Source organism: Penicillium cosmopolitanum, assembly GCF_028827165.1.
Source record: "Penicillium cosmopolitanum strain IBT 29677 chromosome Unknown utg000011l:1.0-3548175.0:1.0-3550911.0, whole genome shotgun sequence".
Classification (NCBI taxonomy): Eukaryota; Fungi; Ascomycota; class Eurotiomycetes; order Eurotiales; family Aspergillaceae; genus Penicillium; species Penicillium cosmopolitanum.
Genome location: NW_026622681.1, coordinates 2,861,864 through 2,889,395, shown reverse-complemented (window position 1 = coordinate 2,889,395; position 27,532 = coordinate 2,861,864). Strand labels below are relative to the sequence as shown.

At 49.7% G+C, this 27,532-nt stretch overlaps 12 protein-coding genes across 12 annotated transcripts; 7 read left to right on the top strand and 5 right to left on the bottom strand.

Moving 5' to 3' along the window:
- Positions 1 to 569: 569 nt before the first annotated feature.
- Positions 570 to 1,481, top strand: N7509_012587 (uncharacterized protein; the record flags this gene model as incomplete). The annotated part of the gene is made up of 1 exon (XM_056637224.1): positions 570 to 1,481. One exon carries the CDS (start codon positions 570 to 572, stop codon positions 1,479 to 1,481), a length of 912 nt encoding a protein of 303 aa, XP_056483254.1.
- Positions 1,482 to 3,607: 2,126 nt separating this feature from the next.
- N7509_012586 (1-aminocyclopropane-1-carboxylate deaminase/D-cysteine desulfhydrase) lies at positions 3,608 to 4,801 on the top strand (the record flags this gene model as incomplete). The annotated part of the gene is given in 3 exon segments (XM_056637223.1): positions 3,608 to 3,622; positions 3,633 to 3,911; positions 3,935 to 4,801. 3 exon segments carry the CDS (start codon positions 3,608 to 3,610, stop codon positions 4,799 to 4,801), a joined length of 1,161 nt encoding a protein of 386 aa, XP_056483253.1.
- A 617-nt stretch (positions 4,802 to 5,418) lies between these two features.
- N7509_012585 (E2 ubiquitin-conjugating protein) lies at positions 5,419 to 6,087 on the top strand (the record flags this gene model as incomplete). The annotated part of the gene is made up of 4 exons (XM_056637222.1): positions 5,419 to 5,529; positions 5,588 to 5,617; positions 5,668 to 5,869; positions 5,927 to 6,087. 4 exons carry the CDS (start codon positions 5,419 to 5,421, stop codon positions 6,085 to 6,087), a joined length of 504 nt encoding a protein of 167 aa, XP_056483252.1.
- Positions 6,088 to 6,601: 514 nt separating this feature from the next.
- Positions 6,602 to 12,189, bottom strand: N7509_012584 (uncharacterized protein; the record flags this gene model as incomplete). Its single annotated transcript, XM_056637221.1, has 8 exons — positions 6,602 to 7,220; positions 7,261 to 7,788; positions 7,854 to 9,111; positions 9,171 to 10,533; positions 10,604 to 10,692; positions 10,752 to 11,003; positions 11,125 to 11,683; positions 11,857 to 12,189. The coding sequence occupies 8 exons, from the start codon at positions 12,187 to 12,189 to the stop codon at positions 6,602 to 6,604; spliced, it is 5,001 nt and encodes a 1,666-aa protein (XP_056483251.1).
- A 1,639-nt stretch (positions 12,190 to 13,828) lies between these two features.
- On the top strand, positions 13,829 to 15,202 carry N7509_012583 (structure-specific endonuclease subunit SLX1; the record flags this gene model as incomplete). Its single annotated transcript, XM_056637220.1, has 2 exons — positions 13,829 to 14,070; positions 14,197 to 15,202. 2 exons carry the CDS (start codon positions 13,829 to 13,831, stop codon positions 15,200 to 15,202), a joined length of 1,248 nt encoding a protein of 415 aa, XP_056483250.1.
- Positions 15,164 to 15,929, bottom strand: N7509_012582 (bifunctional thymidylate/uridylate kinase; the record flags this gene model as incomplete). Its single annotated transcript, XM_056637219.1, has 2 exons — positions 15,164 to 15,723; positions 15,779 to 15,929. 2 exons carry the CDS (start codon positions 15,927 to 15,929, stop codon positions 15,164 to 15,166), a joined length of 711 nt encoding a protein of 236 aa, XP_056483249.1.
- Positions 15,930 to 16,186: 257 nt separating this feature from the next.
- On the top strand, positions 16,187 to 17,773 carry N7509_012581 (uncharacterized protein; the record flags this gene model as incomplete). The annotated part of the gene is made up of 3 exons (XM_056637218.1): positions 16,187 to 16,427; positions 16,704 to 17,547; positions 17,608 to 17,773. 3 exons carry the CDS (start codon positions 16,187 to 16,189, stop codon positions 17,771 to 17,773), a joined length of 1,251 nt encoding a protein of 416 aa, XP_056483248.1.
- Positions 17,774 to 18,135: 362 nt separating this feature from the next.
- Positions 18,136 to 20,291, bottom strand: N7509_012580 (methylenetetrahydrofolate reductase (NAD(P)H) MET12; the record flags this gene model as incomplete). Its single annotated transcript, XM_056637217.1, has 3 exons — positions 18,136 to 19,164; positions 19,211 to 20,125; positions 20,202 to 20,291. The coding sequence occupies 3 exons, from the start codon at positions 20,289 to 20,291 to the stop codon at positions 18,136 to 18,138; spliced, it is 2,034 nt and encodes a 677-aa protein (XP_056483247.1).
- Positions 20,292 to 20,803: 512 nt separating this feature from the next.
- Positions 20,804 to 21,469, top strand: N7509_012579 (uncharacterized protein; the record flags this gene model as incomplete). The annotated part of the gene is made up of 1 exon (XM_056637216.1): positions 20,804 to 21,469. One exon carries the CDS (start codon positions 20,804 to 20,806, stop codon positions 21,467 to 21,469), a length of 666 nt encoding a protein of 221 aa, XP_056483246.1.
- Positions 21,470 to 21,690: 221 nt separating this feature from the next.
- N7509_012578 (nucleoside diphosphate kinase) lies at positions 21,691 to 22,448 on the bottom strand (the record flags this gene model as incomplete). The annotated part of the gene is made up of 4 exons (XM_056637215.1): positions 21,691 to 21,950; positions 22,037 to 22,184; positions 22,275 to 22,305; positions 22,432 to 22,448. 4 exons carry the CDS (start codon positions 22,446 to 22,448, stop codon positions 21,691 to 21,693), a joined length of 456 nt encoding a protein of 151 aa, XP_056483245.1.
- A 394-nt stretch (positions 22,449 to 22,842) lies between these two features.
- N7509_012577 (glucan 1,3-alpha-glucosidase ROT2) lies at positions 22,843 to 25,845 on the top strand (the record flags this gene model as incomplete). Its single annotated transcript, XM_056637214.1, has 3 exons — positions 22,843 to 22,924; positions 22,992 to 23,724; positions 23,781 to 25,845. 3 exons carry the CDS (start codon positions 22,843 to 22,845, stop codon positions 25,843 to 25,845), a joined length of 2,880 nt encoding a protein of 959 aa, XP_056483244.1.
- A 284-nt stretch (positions 25,846 to 26,129) lies between these two features.
- On the bottom strand, positions 26,130 to 26,585 carry N7509_012576 (uncharacterized protein; the record flags this gene model as incomplete). The annotated part of the gene is made up of 1 exon (XM_056637213.1): positions 26,130 to 26,585. One exon carries the CDS (start codon positions 26,583 to 26,585, stop codon positions 26,130 to 26,132), a length of 456 nt encoding a protein of 151 aa, XP_056483243.1.
- Between the last annotated feature and the right edge of the window lie 947 nt (positions 26,586 to 27,532).

The following is a 27,532-nucleotide window of genomic DNA, read 5'->3' as shown; positions in this document are numbered from 1 at the left end:
ATGTACGCAGACCCTTGAATGTTTGCACTGGTGATCGTTGCTTACCAAGCCAAGACTGCCCAAAATGCAGATCCAGACGCATAAAATGTGATAGAACTTTGCCAGAATGCAGGAAATGTACTTCTCGTGGGTTTCAATGTCCGGGTTACGGGCTGATTCTTCGATGGGATCAGGGTGTTGCTAGCCGAGGCAGACTAACCGGGCAACAACTACCTCTCCGGACATCTGGGGATCCCAGTCTTGATAGTCGGGGAGATCTACCACACGATGGATTAAATCACACGATCATTCCCACTCAAATCAGCCAATTTGATCCACACATCGACCCCGTGGCTTTGGAATTGATCTACCATTATCAGCAAAATGTTGCAGGGAAGCTTGCCTGGGTGGATGGCCCCGGGAATCCTTGGCGTCAAGTCATCATCCCTTTAGCATGGACATGTCCAACTGTCTTCCATGCTGTACTATCTTTGTCATCAGAAGATCTCGCCCTCAGATATGGAGATGATCACCAACGACGGCTTGACCTACAATGCACCTCACTTCGTTTTTGAAACCAAGCTTTGTCCATGCTTGCGAGGCATATAGGCTCCATAAGGGAGAAATCTGCTTTGGCCACTGGGAATGAATGCATATCTGAAGCACGTTCTGCTTTAGCATCAACACTCATTCTCTACAATGTTGAGCTTCTTGGCGCGGAGGGTGCGAAATGGAGAATGCATTTGAAGGGTGCTCGCGTCATAAATCAGTGGCTCGAGCAGTCTTTCTCTCAAGTTGCCTCAATCGGCGAAATTGACAAGTTCTTACTCTATGAGCACTACTATTCTAGCGTTTTCGCAGATCTCACAACATTTGACACGACGAACGAGCCACCCAAAGACAGCCTACAAAGTATGGGCGATGTTGCTGTCTTCGGCGACTTCGTTCGCGTCATTCAACTGGTGACCAAACTTGAAAGATCGAAATATGATCAAAACATTGCCATCAGTCACTGCCAATTTCAAGATATACTCCAGGCAGTAGAAATGGCAAAGGATTCTATGATCTCGTTTGGCCAGCAATTCTATTTTTGGAGTGACCGGGCTCAGCAAGACTTCCAGCATCTGGTATTCGTGTTTTACTATGCCATTCAGGTCTATACATACCGTGCCATTTCTGATGATTTATTGGCCGATCGTCATATTCAAGTCTCCAGGGATTCAATTTTAGTACATCTGGATCACCTGTCAGACAAGAGAAATTTTGCACATGATCTTGTCTGGCCTTTGTTCATCCTGGGTACGGAAAGTCGAGGGGATGAAAGGATACAGAATGTGGTCTCTATGGAAATGGACGCCGTTATGAAGATCAGTGGCGCTCTTGATCGAAAAAAGGTGTTGTCATTTTTACAACACTACTGGTCGGCTGATTTGGCAAGTGGCGTCACATGGATACAGTTCATGAGAGATTTTATACCCGAAAATAGCATGTTAATTCTATGAAAATAAATATTACAAGTAAATACATTTTGGAACACGGTCTCCCAGTCTAATTGATCACAATGCGGGCTCAGACTCGCAAGTTGAATGTCTTAGTAGTTGACGAAGGCGTAGGAGCGATACCCAAGCCGGTACAAATTTGGGGCGGACTCCAACTTTGTTACAGTGACAGTCCTACATTTAGTCTGTAGTATGGCGAAATTTGATATTTTTCAGGCGGCTCACAGACCCCTCTCACCCGACCTGCCATCTTTGGGCTAAGCTCATTATGCCCGGCCCCACTCCTCCAAGATAACCAAGGTAGACCCGCTTTACAGAACTTTGTACGGAATATGCCCAGATGAATTTTTAGCGAATACGGTTTATTTCAAGGGTCCTAATGCATTAGACGAGATTTCCCACAGTATCTCAAGTCATCGCCTAGCACTGATTGATTTTCCTCAAGTACCTTGCCAGTGTAGATTTCAATTTCGTGTCGACACTTAGCCATGGAGTCCGGAGAGGATAATCGAACGGCAACGATTCTAGGTACAATTGGAACCGTCTTCTGGTGTGTTCAGCTAGTTCCTCAGATATGGTACAACTGGAAACGCAAACGAACCGAAGGATTGCCTGTGATGATGGGATTTTTGTGGGCAGGATGTATGTCGCGATACACTTAAACTACGCAAGGGCTTTAGGCTGACGGAAATATTTGTAATAGGTGCAGTTCCAATGGGAGTTTATCTCATTCTACAGGTATAGTATTTAACAAGAAGACTTCGTATGTGGGAAAAACTGACTAGGCCAAACAGAAAGTCAATCTGTCATTACAAATCCAGCCACAAATCTTTGGATTTTTTTCGACAATCATCTGGGCGCAGATATTATATTACGATCAGTGAGTTCTTTCCCTGGAGGTGCTCATACAATTTAATTGACTCTCAAAATAGTAACTACAGTGTAATCAAAGCAACATTGGTCTGCTGTGGCATGCTCGCCCTGTTAGGGGGACTCAGAGGCCCTATTGATTCTCACATTAAGGGTAGGAGGAGCAGAGACAATTTCCCATATTTTTTTACTAAAATAAACTGCACAGATTCCCTATGAGAAAGGAATAACTTGGCCCGACCTAGTTGTTGGCGTTGTTGCAGCCATCATGCTTGGAGCCGGCTTAGTCCCGGTTTATTTCGAGCTTTGGAAACGAGATGGAAGAGTCATCGGGTTCAGTAGGTATATATCGACTCCGATTAAGTATATCAAAATACTTATGAGTTATAGATTGGGTCTTTCTATGCATAGACACTCTTGGAGGGCTATTCTCGCTGTTTGCGCTCGGTATGACATCCAATCTACAATATTTCACTCGACATGAGGCTTACTTATATCAGCGGCAGAGGGGTCATTTGACATCCTAGGTGGAATAATGTATATCATCGTGTAAGATCTATTGCCTTCAAGCTCCACCCTAAGTCCCTTTTATATCTGCAAATAGTCTGCTAACAAGCCGAAACAGTGTTGTCCTCGAGATGGGCATCTACATCAGCCACACAGTATGGCGCTACCGATTCAGAAAGCTTCGGAGGGAGGCAAAGGAGTCAGGAAAGAGCATCGATGAATTACTTACGCGTTCCAAAGCGGATACTTTATCAGAGTCAGTAGTATGATGTTGTGACTGGGTGCGAACTAAAGTTGAATCCATTGAATCGGTTCCTGGGTAGCTAACTTTATTCCAACTGCTCAAATTGAATATACTACCAAAATTTGACCCTATTAATAATGGAGCCATGTCGGGGTCTAATTGAATTCTATTGACAATGAAGCTCCTCGCTGTGAAATGCCCCTAGTGAATTCTGCGCTGGTTGCGTGATTGACGCCTTAAAAAGCAGGCACCAGTATAAATTGAAGCTGTTGCTCCAACTCAAGAGTACGCTGGACACTCTCATCTTTCAATAAAATAAAATAGAAGTGGTAAGACAGAATCCTGACCTCACTCATGTTATTCGATACATTTCAGCTTGAAGTGGAGGTCACTCTAAGTTGATGATCGACTTCATCTAAAGACGTCACCCGCACCTCCCAACTACCATCAACTCCAACCTCACCTCACCTCATCTCACCTCTGTGAACAAATCCACAAGAACATCATCATGTCCAAACCCATCGTCCTTCCAGAAATCTTCAGCCAAATCCCACGACACCAAATTCTCTACCCAAACCCATCACCAATCCACTCACTCCCAACACTCACCCCGCGGAGTCCCCCCACATCCCCAAATCTCCATCTTCGCGAAACGCGAAGACCAAAGCGCACCCCTCGCCTGCGCAGGCAACAAATACCGCAAACTCGAATACATCGTGCCAGACATCCTCTCCGCAACTCCACTACATCACAGTCATGAAAAGCACCCCAACACAAACACAACCACTCCCACTGGCCCCGCCACAATCCTAGTAACCGAAGGCGCAATTCAAAGCAACCACACCGTCCAAGTCGCCGCCTTGGCCCGCAAACTCGGCTAAAAGCCCTTGTCCTCCTCTCCCGCGGTACAGGCGGGGGTCTACGCGCCAGTCAAGATCCAGAGACATTCCTTCGAACAGGCAATGTGCAAATCAACCGACTTCTAGGCGCAGAAGTGCGCATTTTGGATGAAAATGACCCCCTCGCCTCAGACGCATTTCCTATCCTGGAAGACCTACGCGCGCAAGGTGAGCGTCCATACTGGATTCCCGGTGGGGCAAGTATCCATCCGTATGGTGGACTAGGCTACGCGCGTGCAGCATTTGAGATCGCAGAACAAGAGACCGAAATGCGACTCGGTGGAACGGGCCGATTTGATTTTATTTTCGTCGCGTGTGGGAGTGGGAGTACGGTTGGTGGACTGATTGCCGGATTCCGATTGTTGGAGGCAAGGCGCCAAGAGGCCGATCGTCGAATTCGACCGCGGAGAAGTGTTATTGGCGTGCTTAATTCGCCGACGAAGCCGCGGTCTTACCATGAAGAGCGGGTTCTGCGGTTTGCGCAGCGGGCTAGTGCGCTTATCGGACTTGATTCGCAGCGGTTTATCAGTGCTGATGATGTTAAGTTGGAAGATCGGTTTGTTGGGTCTGCGTACGGGGTTTTGGATGTCGAGACGAAAGAGGCGGCGGAACGGATGGCGACGATGGAGGCTGTTGTGCTTGATCCTGTCTACACTGCTAAAGTTGCTCGGGGGATGCTACAGTGGATTCAAGAGGAAGAGATTCGACAGTTTGCCCGGTTGCATTCTTTGGACAAGGTCAATGTACTGTTCATTCATACCGGGGGTCAGGCTGCACTAGGTGCATACGCAGATGTGAATTGAAGCAAACATGAAATGAAATATGACGTGTCATCAATACATTCAAATTTAAAACTAGGATGGGAGTCTCGTGGTGACTGGAGGTGTTATCTGGGTGCCTTAGAGGAAATTTGAGTTGAATGATGATGCCGAAGATGAAGATGTCTGTGGATATGAGAGAATCAAGTCGATTATGTGACTTGGAGATGGGTTTGTATATAGGGAGTAGGTCATTGAAGTTGATTTACTCGTGAACAAACGATAGAAAACTAGGGATTAAGTAGCCAGCTGTATCGAATTATAGTATCACCGTTGGTGGTTTTGAGAGAATTTGTTAACTACTAGTACTCATTTTTATTAAGGGTTTATCAAAGAAAGTGCTTCTCCTCTAGAAAATTGAAGAACACCGGATTCCAAGGTTGACATCAACAAATATTACGAACTGGGCCGTAGATACCCTGATCTCTGTCACATAATCCAATCACCAGGAAACACGTATACGGCGCTTGGAAGCACCTTGAGACAAGTCGGATCTTAGAAAGATATCGCTCCCCAACATCGATCGAATTTTCAATTCCAAGGTTTCACTTACACTCAGGCTCCCATTCTGTCAGAAATTGCTTGACTCAACTTGCCGGAAAATGTCAGACTCTGCCACCGAAACTAGGATTAAGAATGAATATTCTCTTTTGACGAAAAGGGAAGTCGATAACAAACATTTCGAAGTAGAACCCTTCATAGATGGCGATATAGTGAGTAAATCGACAGCCTCTATCAGGAACAAACTTGATCTCTAATGCTTAAATCTAGTACCATTGGAAAGCAGTGCTGTTTGGACCCGTACGTATTGATCCTAAACGCCCCAGTTGTTGTACTAACACCAGATACAGGTCAATGGCCCTTATGCTGGTGGGAGATTCAATCTTGATATTAGGTTCCCCCCGAACTATCCATCAAGGATGCCGCATGTGCTTTTTAAAACGCCTATATTCCATCCTAACGTTGAACCGCAAGGGGGCTTCATTAAAAAAGGCGGCATTGCCTCGTGCGACCGGTCAAGAAATTGGTCACCGGATAAGACTATAGCATTCGGTATTTATAAAGCCACTTTTTATAGTAAAAGTTTGATCAGACTGACAGATATTTCAGCTCTTATGGAAATTCACAAACTGCTGGCCGACGCAGACCCAGGGGATTCTTATTTTCAAGAGGCTACAGATCTCTATATGACCGACTGTGTGGGTTTTGATGAGAAGGCAGAGGAATGGACCAGGAAATATGCTATGGACCATACTGAAGACGAGGCGTGAGCGAGCGGAGATCTTCAACCTTGGAAGCAGGACGCAGGAAACGGCCACAGATTTACCGTCCAGAATTACAGATGAAAAAATAAGAAAAAACTGGCCTTTAAAATATGGCTGCATTCAACTAGTATTACAAGGCGACTGATAAAAGCAAAGTCGAAAGAAAAAGCAGACTGCCTCGGTCATCAAAACATAGCCTCCCTTGGAGGCTTGGAAATAGAACAGCATTAGAGAACAAAAAGCACGAAAAGGGTGCAAAAAAAACAAAAGGGGGGCAACGCTGGAAAATAAACCCAACGGACAATTCGCCGTGCCATGGTCATGTAGTATTCTCTTTGTGAAGGAAAATTGATTCAAATCAAATCAAGTCAAACCCGGAGTAGTCGAGAGGGGAGAGAGGATAGGGGGTTTAACAATAAGGGACATCCCGTATAAAAAATAGCCAGTAAGGATATTGAGCGAAACGAACAAAAGGAACAGAAGGAACAGAAGAGTTTTTTTTTATCGAGGGGTTGAGGAATTAAAGCTCCGACTCGGAATTCTCGGTCGTTTCTGCCGCCTGGGATTTGGCTTCTGGCGCATCTGCTGCATTCTCTTCAGCTGAGGCGGCAGCGGGAGCAGCATCAGGAGCAGTATCAGAAGCAGCAGCAGGAGCAGCATCGGGAGCAGCATCGGGGGCGGCAGCAGGAGCAGAAAGAGTTTCATCATCCGGGGATGGTTCTCGGCTGCTTCCGTTGCTGGCATCAAGAGCTTCTAGCGCCTCGCTGGCATGAAGATTTTCAATTGGCTCCGCTTCGGGGTCTTCGTTCGTGAGATCGGCGAAAACATCATCCATATTTTGACGAGGACTGCTACTAGCGAACTGGGGCTCGGGCCCGAACCGGGGCGGGCTAAAGAGCGAAGGTTCGATATTTTGTTGCGGACTTGGTGATCGAGGGAGGAAGGAGGGTGATTGAGAAGCGGCTGCGGCATGGGGGAGGAATGCGGATGAGGTAGGTGCAAAAGCCGGGGTCGAGTCACTAGCAGGCAAGGAGTAGTTGGCGGAGAATGGGTACGTCGCAGAGGCGGAGTCGGACATGGGTGTCAAGGTTGGCCCAGTGGTAGTAGGGGGGGTTGTTATTTGGCGTGGGCGGCGCGGGCTGTAGAGAAGCAGGACGACTTCCCTGAATATCGACCGACTTCCGTTTGGCTGCAGCCATGTGCTTGGCACGAAGGTGTTCGGGAAGATCTTCGGGGCGGTCAACGCCAAACTGGGCCAGAATCTTCTGTTGCTTGGTTGGGCGAGGTTTCCGCGTCGACAGCGATTGTTCTAGGATTGGCGGCGCCTCTGGAGCAACGGGTGCCCATTTGTGGATCTCCTGGCGGAAGAAGTTCGTTTCATAGGCCAGGAGAACTTCCGCACCTTCAATCTTTCGCAAATAGAAAATCAACGTCGGGACCTCCTCGGTGGTAGTGCAGGCAGCATTTGAGAAACCATGTAGGAAATCTCGGAATGCAGTCGCCTTGCCGACGATACTATCCAATACCTCCTCTTCATCTGGTTGGAAAGGCAGATTGGCGATCTCAGCCTGCCAATCTTGCAGATCCTCCAGCTTCGGACGGGCAGCATCACGAGGAATCTTTTGTCGCCAGTCGCAGATAGGACATGTGTACTTGTCGAACTCCTTGACTTTGCCCCTGGCAATTTTGAGACATTTACCATGATACCTGAAGATATTGTTAGTGGAACAAGTTTCAAATGGGGTCAAAAAGGAACTTCGGTCTTAGCTTACCATTCGTGACAGACTTCACATTCAATCATCATTCCCGCTTCGGGATGCCGACAGATACAAAAGACATCGCGTTTTTGTGACTTCGGACCCCATGGGTTGGGGTTAGGATTCTCAAGCAAACCTTCCGGGGTGTTGTCCCGCGAAGAGGGCTCCACCGGCGGCCGGTAGCTGTCTTCCAGGTCAAAGCAGTAGGAGTTGCGCTTGTCCACATACTCCATATGGGATTTCAAGATATGCAGAGGAGCATTGGCTTTGCCAAACAGCTTCTTGCCTCTTCTCATCCAATCTTCATGGCGTCTCTGCTCGCGTTCAAGATCGATTGCACCAATTGGTCGACTGAGATCCTGCTCCAGAGATTCGCTGAGCTCGCGAACTTCCTTGTACTTAGGGCGCTCTCTCAGATTGGGATCTTTGCTCTTATCGCATAGAGTTTGGATCCGTTTCTGGAGATCTCGCTGCTTTGTCAGAATGGCATCGATGGATGCCAGAGTTTCTGGGTTAACAGGAACACGGGTTGCCTGGGCGGAGAGTGCTTCCAACTGCGGGAAATGTACAGCTTCTACCGACATGAGCTCTTTGGCCTTGGCCTCCCAAGCTTCGCCATGTCGACTGAGTTCTTTGAAGTGGATCAAGTGCTCATTAGAATCTCGAATGCCAAGTTTTACGCCTTCGGCGACGATATCCTGGCAATCCTGGAGGGTAAGGCGTTGGTCCCGTTTGCGTAAAGATTCCTCGGTCCATTTCAGTTGGCGGAGATTTTGTTCCAGGTGTTCCACTTCCGGGATTTCCACGTTGAAGGTTCGGCCAGCTTCAACAAGTTCCTCGATTTCCTGGGTCGATCGGGCACGCGGGTTCATCAGGGCAACGTTAACGTCTTGGCGGAATCTCTCGATTTCGCGAGTCTTCTCTTCCAGGGCCGCCATCTGTGGACAGTCGAAGGAAAGTTTATCAGCCTCTGCCAGAAGGGCGTAGATGTTCTCCACTCTGCGAACTTCAGGGGCGCGATCGTCCAGCTGCGCGGCCTTGGTACTGGCGCGGCGCCACGCTTTCTCGTTTTTTCTCCGGTTTTGTTGCTTCCGGGTAATGTAGTTGTTCGCTTCTTCAACCCATTTATCGCAACGCTGGACGAAGGCCGCAAGATCTTGGAGGCCAGGTAGGTGGTATGGGATTTTCTCACCTTCACTGAGCAAATTGTGGAGAGCTTTCAGCTGAGGCTTTGGCTCATCCTCCAAGGTCTTGTCGAGCTTCTCCCCCATGCCTTCGGGATATTCGCTCGCTCTTGGACTCTTTGTACCGTTGACTTAAGCTCCTCATCACTCACGCGGTAGCGTAGGAAGTGATCTTGTCCAAACAATTTTTGGTGATAAAGATCACCACAGCAGTCGTAATCATAGACATGTGAAAGACAGACAGTCTTGCCTGACTTTTGACAGCGGAACTGGGTGAGGTAAGTGAAAGCCTTGCAGTGCTGGCACTGATAATCATCTTCCGGGATGTCCTCCTCCTCGACAACAAGCTTGAGCGGACATTGACTAGTTGATGAGTCAGCGGTCCCCACCGCACAGGCGTGAGCTGTAGTGGTCTTGGGGCTAGCTAACTTCCTGTGGTTAGCCAAAAAGTTGGCTCTTTCGCTAAGTTCACGGTTAACAGTTCTCTCCAATGCGGGTGCGAGCCATTTGGCAGTCTTTATGGATGTGTCTCGTGCAGCTGCGGTGAAAAGCAATTCATCATGCGAAAAGCATGGGTGCCTGCGGAAGGATTGAAGACGATCGACGCCAGCAGCGCCCCAAGGCTCCCAGTCAGCAGGTGCAAAGTTGACTGCCTCATTGAAATTGAAGCCATGGTTGAACCCTGCATGATACGCCTGAGGGAAAGTGAGAACAAATTGACCTGCGCGTTGGTCTACAGCGTAAACATTCACGCCCGCCTTTCGAAGTTTGTCGGGCGGCATCAAAGTAACAAGCTGGAACAGAAGATCTGGTTGCCCTTCGAAAAGCTCCGGAACTGCTGCCCGCATGGCAGACTCGAAAGCCTCTGCATCAGCTCCAGGAATACCGTACCAAGTTTTTGTCGCACCAAAATGTTGGTAGTTGGCGGAATAAGCGTAGTGGTCTTCATTATGCCAGCAGAAAGTAGAGAAGCACATGCCGACATAGACCCAGGGAACGGTCATCCCTGAGATATCGGACTTGATGTGACGGAAGAGAGAATCGCCATAGAAGGGGAGCACATTGAGGTTCCAAGGGTCAGAAGAATACTGATCGAGCGGGTTGCGCTCGATGGTCGGGAAGCCACTGCCGTGAGTAGTCGAGTGAATGTCTGCACCATACTCGACCTCAACAGTCTCATGCAAGTCGACAACCAGTTTCCAGAATTCAGCTTCCACATCATCCTCGGTCTCTCGGCGGTGAGTATTCAAAACAGGATCGAATGGCATCTTAGAAGCGAAGTAACCTTTCTTGAACTCGTTGGCTTTTTCTTGGAATTGCTTCAAAGAGTAAACGCCGCCATCTTCAAATCCAAATTCGCCGGTTCCAACTAGACACTTGGGACAATGCCAGTCATGATCCGAGGAAGCCGTAGTAGAGGGGTCAAGGCAAGCCGTGTGATATCCGAGGTCGCAGGCATCGCAGACGAGAATCGTAGAGGGGTTGTCTGACCTGCCACAAGACTCGCACTTCTAAAAAAAGATAACACAATTTAATATCTGTGGACTACATTCAGCACTCAAAGAGTAAAAGTTGACTTACATCGCCGATCCTTTGTAGACCTTCCTTTCGAACTTTAGGTGGCGCAGGGCGTAGGAGAGACATGTGTGATCCAGCCACATTGGGCACATCTGAAAGAGAAAACTGGAGTCAGAAAACAAAAATCTATCAATCAGCTCAAATGCGATACCTTTCTTGAGACGCTTGCTACGTCGCCCACTTCCACCGTCATCGCCATTCTCAGCCTGGGAACCGCTTTCATAACTGATAGCCCGCTTCATGTGTTGGTCGGATTGGCCATTCGGCACCGGAGTCGAGTGGGATGGATGTTCCGCAACACTTTGAGGCGTCGACGCTCCATTCTCTCCCTCATGTTTGATGGGAGGGGCACTGTTGACAGGAGTGAAAGGGGAGTGGTTGACGGCAGTAAAGCCACCGGCGCCTGAGTTGACAGAGGTAAATCCAGACGGAGTGGGACGAAGCGGAGGGGGGGGTGGGTTCGACAGATGGGGTTGGTTGATCAGCTGGTTTCTCCATTGGGGTATTCGAGCCAGTCGGCATACGCATGGTAGGGGTTGGTTCTCGGGTCCTAGATGGGGTGCCATTCTCCTCTATGAATGGTTTCTTCGTCATTGGGGAATTGCGTGGGGATGGGGTGAAAGGACCACCATGTTCCAGTTCAAGCTGTTGCTGAACACCAGGCTTCGCCCGAAGAAGATATTCCTCGTAGGGCTGCAAGTAGCGCTGGTATGAATTTTTGAGCGACGTGGAGAGTGAGGACATGATCTTGCCGCTGTAGCCGAGGTCTCGGCCGATCTCAGCCCATTTCTTTGTTTTGCAAACGGACTCAAATCCACCGCGAACCTCCACGGCCTTCTTCAGCTTGTATAAGTCCAACGGGCGTTTGTCTACACTGGGTAGACGACTGTAGTTTGTTCCGTGCTGTTTGTGAAACATGGCGAGTCCGTCAACGTAGTTCATGTTGGCGCGGTTTCCTGATTGAAAGTTCTGGTTAGAACCGTCCTGGGGAGTGGTTCCACCGGCAGCATCCTCAGCTGAGCGCGGGGCCATACCTCCTTCGACCGAGTTCAATTCTTGTCGACGGGTCTTGAAATGAAAACGCTATGACAAATCGATTCCGGTTAGCAAGGATCTATATTTTGTTCGACAAAAGCCAGAACCGTAGTCAAGTAGAGGATGTCAAAAATTGGCGAGGCCATTTAGGACGAGCCAATTCATGTGCCTAGCCAGGGAGCGGAGCACAGAAGACGGATAAGAGAATGTGGGTAGTATACCTCTGTATCGATCGCGAATGTCGGCTGCCAGTTATCCGGCGGGATAACTCTGCATATTCCGTACTTCTTGCCTTCTGGCGCAATCTTCTGGATGTATGCCACGGGGTCTTTGAATTCCTCCTCTGTTGGGCGAAAGGTCGGGGCTTCGGGGATGCCATGGGGACGCACTCGCTTCGACGGTTCGCGGGGATTGTTGGGCTGACCGCGGCGCTCCACTGTTGAGAGATCCAGAGGCGCGGACCTACGAGCGCTCAAAGGAACATTATGCGAATGCGACGGGTGCGTGCTGGCAGACCGGGTGGGCAGGCGACCCATAGAAGTTTGTCCAGCCATGGCGTTTGCTCCTGTTGAGGCCGGAGCCACCATTCTCGTGGATATCGAGGGTATTCAAGGGAGTTGATAGGTTGTCATGCGGGTTGCGCGCGCGTTATCGAAAACCGAGCCAAGTGTTACTGGTGCGCGACGGGGTTCATCGGAAAGATGAAGCGGGAGAGAGCAAGGGCGTGTGGGTAGCGAGTTTGGGGGGTGGGAGAGAGTGGGAGAAAGCGAGGTGAGGGAGAAGCGAATTCGAAGGAGGGGGTCGAAATTAGAAGAGATCGGGATAGTTCGAATAGATCCGACGAAAAGGCAATAATCAAGGAAGAGGGAAAATTAGAAGAAGGTTGATAGAGGAAGATTGCAGGTACAACAGAAGTCACTCTGGGCGGCGCAGCCAGTGAGCGAGAGACCAGCGGGTGACTCGGCCAAGGCGCGGCTGTGGTAATTTTGATGGTTGTTACCGATTGTTACCGGATGGTATCGTATTTGAAAATATTTTGCGGGTATTTGGGGTCATTTTGGGCCACCTTGGGCTGCTCCCGAGGTACAGCCTACAAAAATGCGGTAATAATACCGTCAGCGCTCGAGGGCTACTATGTGGACACCGTTTTTACAATGTGGATACTTTGATCTCATGTAACATGGGCGATAGAAAGGCAGAGTGGTGTCCATATCACACATCTGCAGGTTTATCTAGTAATGCCCAGTACTATAAGTTGACCGCAAACGGGACACATCATACGGTTTGTGATACATCGGCCCACACAATATCATTCAATGGCTATTGTCTGAAGTTATGGGGATTAAACCATTGAATATCCATGGATATTCATCTCTCATAATAGTAGTATGTTCAAGCGTTGTCCAGTATGAATAGTGACTACCTGGTAGTATGTATTGCTCTCTGTAGTGTAGTAACTGGTAGCTACTAATATCTGGGCAGGTAAGATTTCAAAACGAAAGAACAAGGAAACAGTAGAATGAAAATCTCGAAAATTGGACCAGGGTCGAACACATTGACCCCGGGTGGACCTGGCAAAGTGCAGTTTCCGATGTGTCGACGTCCCGACAAGGTAGATCGGCGAGATCTGCCGACCGCTGAGCCCCGTCAGTAAGCACCCTGGGGAATAAAAAGGTGGTCCACAAATCTTATACATCAATTAATTTTCCTCTCGTCAAAATACATTTGATCCATCATATTTCATAACTATTAGTAGTAGTATTATGTTCCTCATTTTCTATACTCCTGCGTATATACCGGATATCAAGATTAGATTGACTCTCGCCGCTTTGACTGAGTAGAATTGAGAACGCCTCTAATCAACCTTCCAAGGTTTCTATGAAGAAAACATAACAACTACCACCCCTATTCATGCCAAATAACTCTAGCCATCCCCTCCAATATGATTAGAGAGAATTGAATAGACCCAAAGGCACTGGCACTATTAGGGCTTCATCGATCATACGGTGTATATCAAGTCATGTGATCCCTTGTTTACCGCGGTCGGCCCATGCAGCACCAAAATAGACTAACCTGCTTAGACACAACAATTGGGGGCCATTGGCAATGACCGAGGCTGCCACGCGCCACATACACTTGAAGAAAGTGAAAATTTCAAGTTGAAACCATAATTTATACCAAAATTCCACTGTCATGGATATTCAAGAGGAGCTTCGACCCATCCCAGCTTACTACGGCTGCTATCTTCTCCGGTCCACTGTTCGACACCCCTCATTATATATCGGCTCAACGCCAAATCCAATCAGACGCCTAGCCCAACATAATGGAACCGCCAAAGGTGGAGCAAAACGAACATCTCGCGATAATCTACGACCATGGGAAATGGTTCTTGTCGTGGAAGGCTTTATGAGTCGCGTCGGGGCCCTACAATTCGAGTAAGTTCAAGTTCAAATTCAAGTTTCGATTCGACTCGGGTTTCCCGGTTTTCATCATGCACTTGGAACGCGCTAGTACATCCTCGCTTATGCCGTACTACACATACCTAATGTATCATGACCTAGATGGGCCTGGCAACACCCCGAAAGAACCCGGCACATCGAATCCGACGATGAAGTCTCCCGCTCAAAGGTCATCATCAATTCCAAAACCGGCAAGACAAAGCCGCGTAATTCGCGCTCGCGTAGATCATTGACCGCTCACTTGGAAGATCTTCATACCCTTCTTTGCTCCACCTACTTTTCCAGCTGGCCCTTGCGTGTTCGCTTTTTCTGTGCAGATGTCCACCGGGTATGGCGCGTCTGGAATGACCGCGTCAATGTACCTCTGCCCGAACAGAAATTGATTCTGGACGGAGATTGCTCTGGAAAAGCGACCGCGACCGAAGGCGAAGCCGTGGGTAGCATCGATAAGCTTACGGTGGACTATTCGAAACTAGAGACATATTTGGAAAAGTCCATGTTTCTTTTAGATGATGCGGAGGGACTGAAGTGTCACATTTGCAAAGCCGCTGTTCTTCCGCTCGCCAAGCAGATCGTGGTTTGTCCACGGGAACCATGCCGCGGTACAACCCATCTTTTATGCCTATCTACGAAATTCCTCGAAGCAGAAGGTGATCCGGATAGTCTCATACCGACAAAAGGCACATGTCCTGCATGCAAGGAAACTGTGCCGTGGCCATTGATGATGCAAGAATTGAGCCTTCGCAATCGGGCCGAAAAGGAAGCTCAAGCAATCCTGCGGAAAAAGGATAAACGTGACCGCAAGAATAAAACTAAAGATGTCAGTACTCGGCAAACTTTCGTTGAACCCTCATCACAGCAAGCAGGTGGTTTGGCGAGTGAGTTGATATTGACCCAAGATGATCCACAACTGGATGACGACTGGTTTGATGGAGGAGACGTGGATTCAGACTCGGATTACGATGGCCGACAACGAATACCGACTCCTCCCCACCTTCCAGACTGGAAATTGTCATCGAAGACAGTGAATGGGACGATGCTGAAATCGTGGAATGATGTGTTGATGTATTTATATTATTATGATATTGTAATTAGCTGCTGGAACTAATTGACCAGGGGTCCCAATGTCCTCAACGGTCCAATCACGCCCAGACGCCCGACACACTCCGAAACAACAACTTGAATATCCTTGGAAACATCTTCCAGAGACTTCCCCCGCATCGATAATGGAAACATCTTCCTGGCGTTCAAACAGAGTACGGAAGAGTTCACGAACGCGGGTTTGCATCGCCTCATTCTCGTAACGCTCAGCACCGAAACCTCCCCGTTTCGCAGCTTCCTCGGCGGATATGCTAAGGAAAAGGCAAATATCCGGGCGAGGAAGACCGATCTCCGGTTGCCATGCCCACTCGAGAGACAATGTGGGGTTGGCTTTGGCGGCTGAATACACGGCGCCGGAGTATGAATAGCGGTCCACAATGATCGTGATACCGTTGGCGATATCTTCTTGAATCGACTTGGCGACCTCCCAGCGATTGGCGGAGAAAAGCAGGTGGATGGAGTGATCTTCTTGATCGGTTGAGCCACGCAGATAACTATCTATGAGCTTCCCGATAGGTGTTGTCCTGTCTGCGCACGAATTAGAGAGCATTCACATTGCGATTGAGCACATTCATCAAAGTACCTGGGAATCGAATGTATTTCACGGTATGTCCTTGTTCGGACAAATAGTCTTGTAGCTTTTCACATTGGCTCGATTTGCCCGCGCGGTCGAGTCCTTCGACGACGATGAGTGCCCCACGACGCGTCGAGTCGTGTCCAGCCCGGCCGGCCATTCTAGATGTTGATTATCGATATTTGGGTGTGACTCAAGGGATTATGTGATTTCAAGTATCACAAGAAAAAGCGCCCAAGAAAAGAATGACTTGATAAAGGTGGCAATCGACAGAGGTGAAGAAGGAATGTCTCAAGTTGCAACCTTGGAACGCGGGCCCGGCCAGAACGGGTTCCTGTCGGTTCCTGGGGATTTCCCATCTTTTTTTCTGCCGCCCGATAAGGTCGCCAACTTCAACCCCGGCATGTCTCCGTTACAATGACCAAAACCACCATGGATCCCTCGCAGTCCCAGTCAGAAAAGATGACCTTCAGTGTCTTGACATCTTCTGCGCCCATTATGGCACCCCGGCTGGGTAAATTGGCACTCACCGGCCGCAAAACACTCTCAACGCCGCATTATATCCCTCTCACATCGCGGGGCACAGTGCCACACATTGCGCACGACATGCTGCGCAAAGAAACGGCCTTGAACAGTCTCTACATCGGATTAGAAGACTGTACGTATTAAAATATACCACCACTCCCACCCCTATCCCAATCCACATCCCCCAACCCTCATCTAAACCGAGCACGCGACTAACCCCAAATCCAGTCATAACCAAAAGAAACCCCTCACCAGTCTACAACATCCCCGTAACCGAAGACGAATCCCCCCTTGCGAAAATTCATCTGCGCAACCGACGACATACCCATAATCCTCGCCCCACGCCGCTTCCCCGCAATCCCCTGCCCACCCAATAACACCGACACCTCAATCGCAATCCTAACCTCAGTAGGATTCCGCCAACTCCCCGCACATCAATACCTAGACTCAATCCGGAGCCTGAAACCAGATATCGCCATTGGACTTGCGGATATCGTCTACGGCCGCGAACCAGGCGTCAAGCGACGGGCGAAAATGGTCGATCGCACACACGCATTTACGCAAGATGCGTTGGAAAGATTATATGGCCGATCCGTGGCGGACGGGCAAAAGTCAACAACGACTGCGTACTTCGCCCCTGTGCTACCGTTGGATAATGCGCAGCAGTCGCTTTACCTGGATGATTTACAGGATGAATTGAAGAGTCACGTTTCCGGTCTCGCGTTATACGAATCTTCTTCTTTGGCACAGATTCCTGAATCGCTGGGTGCTTTGCCTCGTCTATTACTTAGCCAACCGGGTGGTCCGCACGATTTACTTAGAGATGTTTCTCTTGGTGGAGATTTGTTGACTCTTCCTTTTGTTGGCGAGTGCTCGGATGCGGGAATTGCGTTAGATTTCACATTCCCCGTTGCATCGGATGTGAATGCTAAAGCGAATGGGTCAGCTTCGCAGCCCAAGGCCCTGGGCATTGACTTGTGGTCTGCAGATACGGCGAAGGATGTATCTGCTCTGAGTGAGGGGTGTCAATGCTACGCTTGTCGGAAACATCACCGTGCTTACTTCAATCATCTCCTTAATGCGAAGGAAATGGCTGCGTGGGCTCTTCTTCAAATGCACAATTATCATGTTATGGATGTTTTCTTCGCGGGTGTGCGGGAGAGTATTCAGCGTGGGACGTTTGAGGAGGATGTGCTGTCTTTCAACCATGTGTATGTGTCTGAGTTGCCTCAGCGCACTGGTGAAGGTCCTAGGTATGTTGATTTCCTCTTGATATTATATTGTTCCTTCTTGACTAATTCGGAAATAAATAGGTTGCGCGGCTATCAACTTCAGGCCGGTCCTCACAAGCGCGGACCGCGTGTTTACGGCCGGTTGGATGATGTTTCACAGAAATTCGCCGAGTCACAGTCTTCTGTTGCGACGCCGGATACCGATGCCAGTGGACTTGAGCACCACGGATTTGCTAAGAAGGTGTAGGTAATGAATGACCTTTCTTTCTTCAAGCAATTAGCATATTTTATTCCAATTTCCTTGCTTGGTCTATGCTTTTCTTTGTTGCATTTTATGAATTGGCGTCATTGCGAGTCATCTTGAAAGCGTGTGTATATATGGGAACTTTCAAAGTTCGTCGAGAAATGCATTGCATAAGAAGATCCGAAACCACGTTACTACTAAAAATTTCATAAAATTCATCCCATCGGTTTCCAAGCTCAAGAGTACTGTACAGGAGCCCAAGATCTCGTGATGGCATCATCCTTTCTCATAATCAAACTAGGTGCGTCACGCTGTCATATCTCTAGTGGGGGGGTATATCGAGTATATGCGGGATGTATAACTCTTCAATCCTGAGTCTCGCCCGCCAGAACTCGCCACATCCATTTCACCTCATCCTCTTCCTCCTTCGAGCCGGTCGGGACACCGGCGCCAAACTGCTGACCGACCACACAGACGAGCCAGGCGTCGTTCTTGGTGGTGTCGAGGAAGCGCTCGGTAGGCGAACCACGGGGGTAGATGCGACGCCACTCGTCCCAGATACGGAAAGCCTCCTCGCCCCAAGCGCGGAAACTGACTTCTTCGATGATGGTGGGTGTCACGATTTCCTTGCCGCGGAAGACACCCCAGGTAACAGCGTTCACGCTTTCGGGGTTTGAACCGAGGTCGTCGAGTTCGACGTCAGCGGGTTGGCTGGGGAGTGAGGACTCGAAGGCTCCGGTGGTATTTGTAGCGAACCAGCATAGCTTGTCGTGGCCGTGCTTTTCAAATAGTGGCTTGAGGATATTCATGTAGTCGTTGTTAGAGCAGAAGAATTCGACGAAGGGCTTTTGGAAGACAAAGCCCTCGCGCTGGGGGCCCCAGCCGAAGATATGGTGGTCGCTGCGGACGCCGTTCACGGCGGGCTGCGAGGCCAGGGTCCACCAGCCGCGGCCATCAATGAGCTTGAGGAGCTCTGGTCGAATCAGCTCAGTCTCGGCATTTAGACCAGGGCCATCCTCTTCGGCACCACCCTCTGACCAGGGTACCATGTGCAGTTCTCCGGACACGTGCCGACGGAAGAGTGTGTTGATATCCTTTTGATCAACAGGGTGACCCCACAGTCGACGGGCAACTGCAGAGGTAACGTGGAGAGAAGGACCGTAGCCATCGATTTCACCGAAAGCAGGAGAGCGGGCATCACCCCATCGACCGTTGGGGAAATCATCCCAGGTAGCTTCTCTACCAAGCGCACCCAGACCCTCGGAAATTTGAAGAGTCGTTCCACGACCCGGAGGCATGGCTGGTAAACCAGCGCCAGTTGCCAGAGCCTCATGCACGGAGTCCTTGGAAGATTCATGCGCAGACATCTTGTCGACGATAACTCGGTTGTAAGGCTGAGAGTTGGTGGATGACGCCCAACGTCTGAGATAATGAGCGAACCTGGGAGTCGAGAGGAGGGCCATCGAATTCCTCAATGGCTAGGTCGTCGTCGATTTTGGAAAATGGTGGGATTAGATCACATCGCTCCAGGATGAAAGAGACCGTCTTCTCCAAGTTCAGGGTGTAGAAGTGGAAACCGCGTGGGCCTGGGGATGGAAGCTCTTGAATGCCTCCGACAATATTGCTCACGATGTCAACACCGGCCCGCTTGACGGCATCATCGTCATGCTTCAGATCCTCCATGCGCTTCGCGATAGGTGGGGGAATCTTGACGTGACTGAGCTTTGTTACTCGGGTAAGAATCTTGTAACTGTGGACGGGCATCAAGCCCGGGATAATGGGAATGGTCTTGAAAACGCCAGACTCGTGGTTGCGAAGCATGGTCTCATACTTCTGGTACGCCTCCAGATCGTATGTAAGCTGGGTCATGATGAAGTCCGCGCCAGCCTTGGTCTTCTCAACCAAATAAGGAATATCACGGGCAGGGTCCTGGACATCCTGGAACGAATCGGCCGGGTGACCTTCGGGGTATCCAGCAACACCAAGACAGAAGTAATCACCATGCTGCTTGCGAATGTATTTGACCAGATCAACCGCAAAGGTGAAATCCTTGTTGCTATCGTCCTCCCCATGCATATTGTATTCTTCACTGCGAGGTGGGTCTCCGCGGAGGGCGAGGATATTGCGAATACCAAGGACCTTGGCCTCCTCCAGGGCCATGTCCACCAAGGCGCGACTCATGTTGGTACATGTCAAGTGTAGTACAGTGGTCAACTGCAGTTGGCGCTGGCAAACTTCGGCCAGCTCAAGGGAACGGGCCGCCGTGCTTCCGCCTGCACCCCAAGTGACTGTAACGAATAACGGACGTAGGGCCTGTGCCATCCGCTCCAGACGCGCAGACAGGTTCGCGAAACCCTATACAACAAGATCAATCGTTAGCAATGTAATCCTTGTACCTGGGGGCAAAAGAGTCGCCGCGGGGTTACCCCACCATCCGGGTCTTTGGAGGGAAGAACTCCAGGGAGAAGTAATTTGCATCTGGCGGCAGGGCCGCAATCTTCTCTGTGATTTTCTTCTCCATTGCGAAGGGTGTTGGAGGGCAATAGGAGGGGGTGGAAGAAAGAAGAGAGAAGAAGAAGTGGGTTTGAAGTGGACCGTCGTGGACTTTCTAAAAGTCACACCTGATCGCATCGGGAAAGATGATGTCGACGTCTGCCGGCCGCCCGCACGATTTTAGATCGGACATTGAGGGGGGGGTTTTCCGGGGACAAATGTGGGATATGTGGGATGTATTTGGTATTATTTGACTTTATATTCTATTTGATTTTTCCCTAGCTTCGTGGCATTCTGACTGAAAAATAACAATTCGTAGAATTAAGAATTAAGAAAAGGAAGAAAAAAAGATCGACCGGGAAAGGATTACCTCAGCGCGATACAAGACGCGCGATTAAACGGAGACTTGGAAGCACGACATTTCATTTCCTTCCTTCAACGGGGGTCTCGGGTTTCCATTGCCAAAGCGAGTCATGCTATCCGCTTTCTGCTGAGCCGTTCCTCCCCGATATCTTCCCCTGAGTCCTTTCTCCCTTGACCATGGCAAACCATACGAGTAGCCTGGCAAGCTTCAGTCGTTCAATGCGCCTTCGGGCTGCCCAATGGTCTCGACCACAGCCACGACGAGGTCTCTCCACGCCTTCTCCTCCTCCTCCATCACCACAGCCCGGGCGACCACCAGCTTCTTCCCCAAAAGATGTTCGCTCACGCTTGCGCCAGTTCAATGATCGTCTCCCTCGCTTCCTTCGAACCGTTACGACCCCATTACTGGGAGCTCCGATGACCCATGTTACATCCTTCCTCATCCTGCACGAAATCTCTGCTGTATTACCACTGTTTGGTCTGGTGGGCGCATTTCACTACGGGAGTTGGATGCCCGACCTTGGCTCTAGCTCAGGGGAGGGTGAGGGCAATGCGTTCGACGAGGGAGCGGCCCGATTCGGGCGATGGTTAAAGAAGAAGGGCTGGGTAGAGGAATCGGACGTGAGTGCCGTGAAGGAACATGAGACTACAGTAGCAGAACACCGGAGTGGACAACAACAAGCTGGTGTACGCTTAGTTCTGGAATTCGCAACAGCCTACGCAATCACCAAAGCTCTCTTGCCTTTACGAATAGTTGCGAGTGTCTGGGCTACGCCGTGGTTTGCAAGGTCGATCCTCAGCCCGACAACTCGCATGGCAAAGCGGTTGTTCAGTCGGAACTGAAGTTCGTTTGCATAGTTGCGAATACCACTGTACTATAAAGCATAAAGCATAAAGCAAAAGAAAGGGAAACATTTGTATGTTCATAAATCATATGAAGCTTGTGTATTTGATTTTGGCAGCCGTCCAGGCGTTTTATCTTCAGCTATCGCAACTTTATACTGCAAGCAGCCGAGGGCGAACAACCCATCAGGCTAAAGGCTCTATGGGAAACGAGAAACTTCTTACTCGAAGACCCAGTTGGCCTGGGAGTGCTTCCACTTGATCAGCTCGGTGGGAGTGAACCAGAGGGCAATCTCCTTCTTGGCGTTCTCGACGGAGTCGGAACCGTGGCAGACGTTGCGGCCGACGTCCAGGGCGTAGTCGCCACGGATGGTGCCGGGAGCGGAGGCCAGGGGGTTGGTGGCGCCCAGGATGGTGCGGCCGGTCTTGACGGCGTCCTTGCCCTCCCAGACCATGGCGCAGATGGGGCCGCTCAGCATGTCTGAAGGGGGGGTGGGGTTAGCTAAGGTCGCATCGCACTTGGGAGCTAGAAGCGCAGCTAGCGGAAGCTTCGGAGAGGAAACTCACAGGCGACGAGACCCTTGAAGAAGGGCTTGCCAGCGAGGTCAGCGTAGTGCTTCTCGAGGTGCTCCTGGCTGGGGGAGGCCAGCTTCATGGCAACGAGCTTGAAGCCACGGTTCTCGAAGCGAGAGATGATGGGGCCAATGAGTCCACGCTGTAGTTCGCATTAGATTTCAGGGTTCTCAATTGATGATTGGGCCGTTGGTCCGGGACTGCGTCGGCCTGCAGGATTCTATGCTCATACCTGGACACCATCGGGCTTGATGGCAATGAAGCTAAGGCAATTGATTAGCTTGACCGCTAGAGAAGGAGGGGTAGACCGTAAGGTAGGGAGGGGAAAGAGAGTAGGAGTGGGGTAAGGGAAAGGAAGAAGGCAATTGAAAGAGAGGAGGATAGCTTACGTCTGCTCGTCGGACATGGTGAAGGATTGATGATTGAAGATATGATAATCAGCAAGGGATGAGGAGGAGTAGAAGGAGGAGGGGAGGAGATTTATTAATAAATACCTGAGCCTTTTTTGCCCGCTGCTGCTCCGTTGGTGGGGCTTGATTGGTGATTGGTAGTTATGCATGGATGCCTTGGTGCCTTTGTGCCTGACTGCCTTACTGCCTGACACCACATGATCTTGCTGCCTTACTGCCTCATCCCTCAGGTGTCTTACCCCAGCTCCAATCTCCACCGTCAGGCCAGCCTGGAGCTTCCCTGTTGATCTTGACAGGTTATCCGCCCTCCGTTGCAGGTCAACATCTTACACGCCAACCCACCTACTAGTCAGAGAGGGGAGGGTCTCTGATTGCTCTACATTCTTCACCATGGCCCGGAGCCGGCCCATGTCCCGTTGGACACTCTTTCTGTCCTTCGTGGTTCTTATCGCATGCATTGTTGTACCCGGAGGTGAGATCCCTACTCCGCCGCGTGACATCGCTTCAATCGCTAATGACTTTGGTGTTTTGGTGTATAGTAACGGTCAAACATGAAAACTTCAAGACATGCCAGCAGTCCGGTTTCTGTAAGCGCAACCGAGCTCTCGCCGACAACGCCTCCGCCCAAGGTGCCTCATGGAGCTCACCCTACGAGCTTGACCCCGCTACAATTCACTTCAAGGATGGCCAATTGAATGGTATCCTCATCAAGACTACATCTACACATGAAAAACTTCGCCTGCCTGTCACGGTCTCCTTCCTCGAATCCGGTGCGGCGCGTATCATTGTTGACGAGGAGAAGCGCCTCAAGGGCGATATCGAAATCCGACATGATAGCAAAGCAAACAAGAAGAGGTACGACGAGACCGAGAAATGGGTTATCGTGGGTGGCTTGGAAGTGAGCAAGTCCGCCACATTGAATGCCCAGACCGAGACTGGTTTCACCAATATTTTGTACGGACCTGAGGACAAATTCCAGGCGATTATTCGCCATGCACCTTTCGAGGTTGAGTTCCAGAGAGACGGCGAGACTCATGTGCAGATCAACCACCAGGGTTTGCTGAACATGGAGCACTGGCGGCCCAAGGTCGAGCACCAGGAGGGCGAGTCTCCCGAGGAGGAGGGCACCTGGTGGGAGGAATCCTTCGGCGGCAACACCGACTCGAAGCCCCGCGGCCCCGAGAGTGTCGGTCTTGATGTCACTTTCCCCGGGTACAATCATGTGTTTGGTATCCCCGAGCACGCCGACTCTCTGTCACTGCGTGAGACTAGGTATAGATCCACCCCACCCCCCAATATGCTTATATCGTGGCTAACCATGACAAAAGAGGAGGACCGGGCAACCACGAACAGCCATACCGCTTGTATAACTCTGATGTTTTCGAGTATGAGCTCAACAGCCCCATGACCCTGTATGGAGCTATTCCATTCATGCAGGCGCACCGTAAGGATTCTACCGTCGGTGTGTTTTGGCTCAACGCAGCGGAGACTTGGATCGATATTGTCAAGGAGGCAGCGAACTCGAACCCGCTTTCGATGAGCGCTCACTCTAAAACCAACACAAAGACCCACTGGTTCTCCGAGGCGGGTAGAATCGATCTTTTTGTCTTTTTGGGACCCACGCCACAAGATATCAGCAAGACTTACGGTCAGCTGACCGGTTACACCCAGCTGCCTCAGCACTTCGCCATCGCTTATCACCAGTGCCGCTGGAACTATGTCACTGATGAGGACGTGAAGGAGGTCGATGCCAAATTCGATAAATACCAGATCCCCTACGATGTTATCTGGCTGGATCTGGAGTATACTGACGACCGGAAATACTTCACTTGGGATCCTCTCACGTTCCCCAACCCTAAGGGGATGCAGGAAAAGCTGGACGAATCCGAGCGTAAGCTTGTGGTTCTCATCGATCCCCACATCAAAAATAAGGATGATTATTTCGTCTCGCAGGAGCTGAAGAGCAAAAATCTTGCTGTTCTCAACAAAGACGGCGAGATATACGATGGGTGGTGCTGGCCTGGTTCCTCGAACTGGGTTGACTGCTTTAACCCGGCTTCATTCCCATGGTGGAGTAGTCTCCACAAATTCGATAAATTCAAGGGATCGCTTTCCAATCTTTTCATTTGGAACGACATGAATGAGCCCTCGGTCTTCAATGGTCCAGAGACAACTATGCCCAAGGATAACCTCCACTTTGGTAACTGGGAGCACCGTGACGTTCACAATGTGAACGGTATCACTCTTGTCAATGCTACCTACCAAGCCATGTTGGAGCGCAAGAAGGGCGAAGTGCGCCGGCCGTTCATCCTGACCCGTTCTTATTATGCCGGTGCCCAGCGCATGTCGGCCATGTGGACCGGTGATAACCAGGCTACTTGGGAGCATCTCGGTGCTTCTTTGCCAATGGTCCTGACCAACGGCATCGCAGGTTTCCCCTTTGCCGGTGCTGATGTTGGTGGTTTCTTCCACAACCCGGACAAAGATCTTCTCACTAGATGGTACCAAGCTGGTATTTGGTATCCTTTCTTCCGCGCCCATGCTCACATCGATACCCGCCGTCGTGAGCCTTATCTGATCAGCGAACCGCACCGCACTATCATTTCCCAGGCAATCCGCCTGAGATACCAGCTTTTGCCTGCTTGGTACACCGCTTTCCACGAGGCATCTGTCAATGGTACCCCTATTGTGCGTCCCCAGTACTACGTCTTCCCCGATAATGAAGCAGGATTCGCCATCGATGACCAGTTGTACCTGGGTGCCACCGGCCTCCTTGCCAAGCCTGTCGTGACGGAGGACACATTCACGACTACCATCTACATCGCCGATGACGAGAAATACTACGATTACTTTGACTTTACAGTTTACCAGGGCGCAGGCAAGCGACACACCGTCCCAGCCCCCGAGGACAAGATTCCTCTCCTGATCCAAGGTGGTCACATTGTACCTCGTCGGGACCGCCCTCGTCGCAGCAGCGCTCTCATGCGTTGGGATCCCTACACTCTCATCCTTACCCTAAACAAGAAGGGTGAAGCCGAGGGTTCTCTTTACGTGGATGATGGAGAGACCTTCGACTACGAGCGTGGTGCCTACATCCACCGCCAATTCCAGTACAGTGACTCAGTTCTGTCCTCCGAGAATCTCGGTACCAAGGGCGCTAAGACTGCCGAGTACCTCAAGACAATGGCTGGCGTCACCGTTGAGCGCGTTGTCATCATCGACCCACCTAAGGAGTGGAAGGACAAGAGCACTGTTGTTATCGTTGAAGACGGAGCCAAGACAGGCTCAACTGCTGTCCTTGAATACTATGAGCAGGAGAGTGGTAAGGCATCGTATGCCGTTGTGAAGAGTCCGAACGTTGGCATCGGGAAGACATGGCGGATAGAGTTCTAAACGATGTGTTTCCCATCGTGGAACATGGCATATATGTGAGAATTTAGATCCAGCATACGTTAAAGTATACAATTCAGTCATTTGATCTTGATTCCGAGTGCTCCGTACAGCGCAATGTTGAACGCGATAGTAAATTGCCGAAGTTCAAATTCCACTCCTTCCACAGAGTGTCTAGTCAAGAAATCCCGAGACTGGACAGTCAGTCTCCGACAAGCTAACTACCATAGATAGACCCGCGCAGATCAAACCGACCTCTGAATCTCACAAACACTCGCAGTTACCCATCAAATCCCATTAATAAGATGATACTCCACCTCAACAGAGCCCACAAACTCGATATTATTAGGATCATCCTTAGATCTCCTCCAAGCCTCAAGATCAAGACCACCTTGATCATGAACCTCCCATTTCACAATATGATCGAAGGCTTTGAGATCGCCCTGCCCCCGAGCCCAGACTTCAATATCACGGTTCTCGCCCGCGCGAGCCCAGTTTTCGAAATTGAGTGATTGCATGAACCACATTAGGTACTTGCTCTTGAAAAGGTTTGTGGCTTGTCGGTGGGCGACTATGAGTGAGTGATGGGTCGCAATTATGCTGAAATCTGGGTTTTCTTGGTCTTCGAAGTTTTTTGTCGTGACGATGTAGACGTGTGCTGGCGGTACTGGGGGCATGTCATCGTAGACATCGTTGAGTTGTTCGAGGAGGGGGCGTGGATAGTCGTTTCTTAGGTATCTCATTGTGAGGGTTGGAATGCAGGTTTGTATGGCTGTTTTTTGAACTTGTTAAATATTGTTTGAGGCTTTGGGACTCATCAAGTAAGCGGGAACTCACAAGTTTTTTGAGTGATAGAATCAAAAACTGCTTGTAAAATTTTGGAGTTGAGTTGAAAGGTAGAGATCAACTTTTAGATGCGAATATGTTGGAGGTTAGCCTAATACAGGACCGGGGAACAGTGAATAAATCAGGGAAGTGACGTCGTGGTATGAATTTACCTATAGGGCAATATTATCATAGGTTGTCCATACTTTTAAAGCAGTCGAAGTGAATGGACTCTAGTAACATTCGTAGTATAATCTAATTCCAAACATTATAGGCCTGATAGACTTTGAGTTGCAGAAATACAGCAAGAATAGTCGAGGACTAAAAGTGGATATAGAAGATCTTCCATGCCTGTGATATACTACGCAAAGAAATTGAACCGGAATAGCAGTTATAAAGACAAAGAAGATTGATGGCATCGGCTAATTGACTTACCTGAGGCTAAAGAGCGGCAAAGGCGTTGGAGCCCCACTGCAACCGAAGCCACCGTGTAGAAACAATCGACTAGTACTACTCCGTATTGAGACCTATACCCCGGTTATAGCTCCATAAATGAGTTACCATTTTGCAAATATAATTTTTTGTCCACCTCATACTGAACTAAATTTGTCATGCCAATTTGTTAACTTGAAGAAATTAGTACTTTCTATAATTCTAGTTCGATTGTATGGAATGCAGGAAGATGGAAGTAATAGCAATACATGGAGATCTCGTACTGTAATATATTGTCTACTTTAGGCAGGAAGTCACGATACCATGACATGTCACATAAATAGAACAAACGATTCCTATGTACCTATATAGTTTCAAGTAAACAGTCAATAGTCAATACTCCCACCTAACCAATGGCAAAGTGCCAACTGGT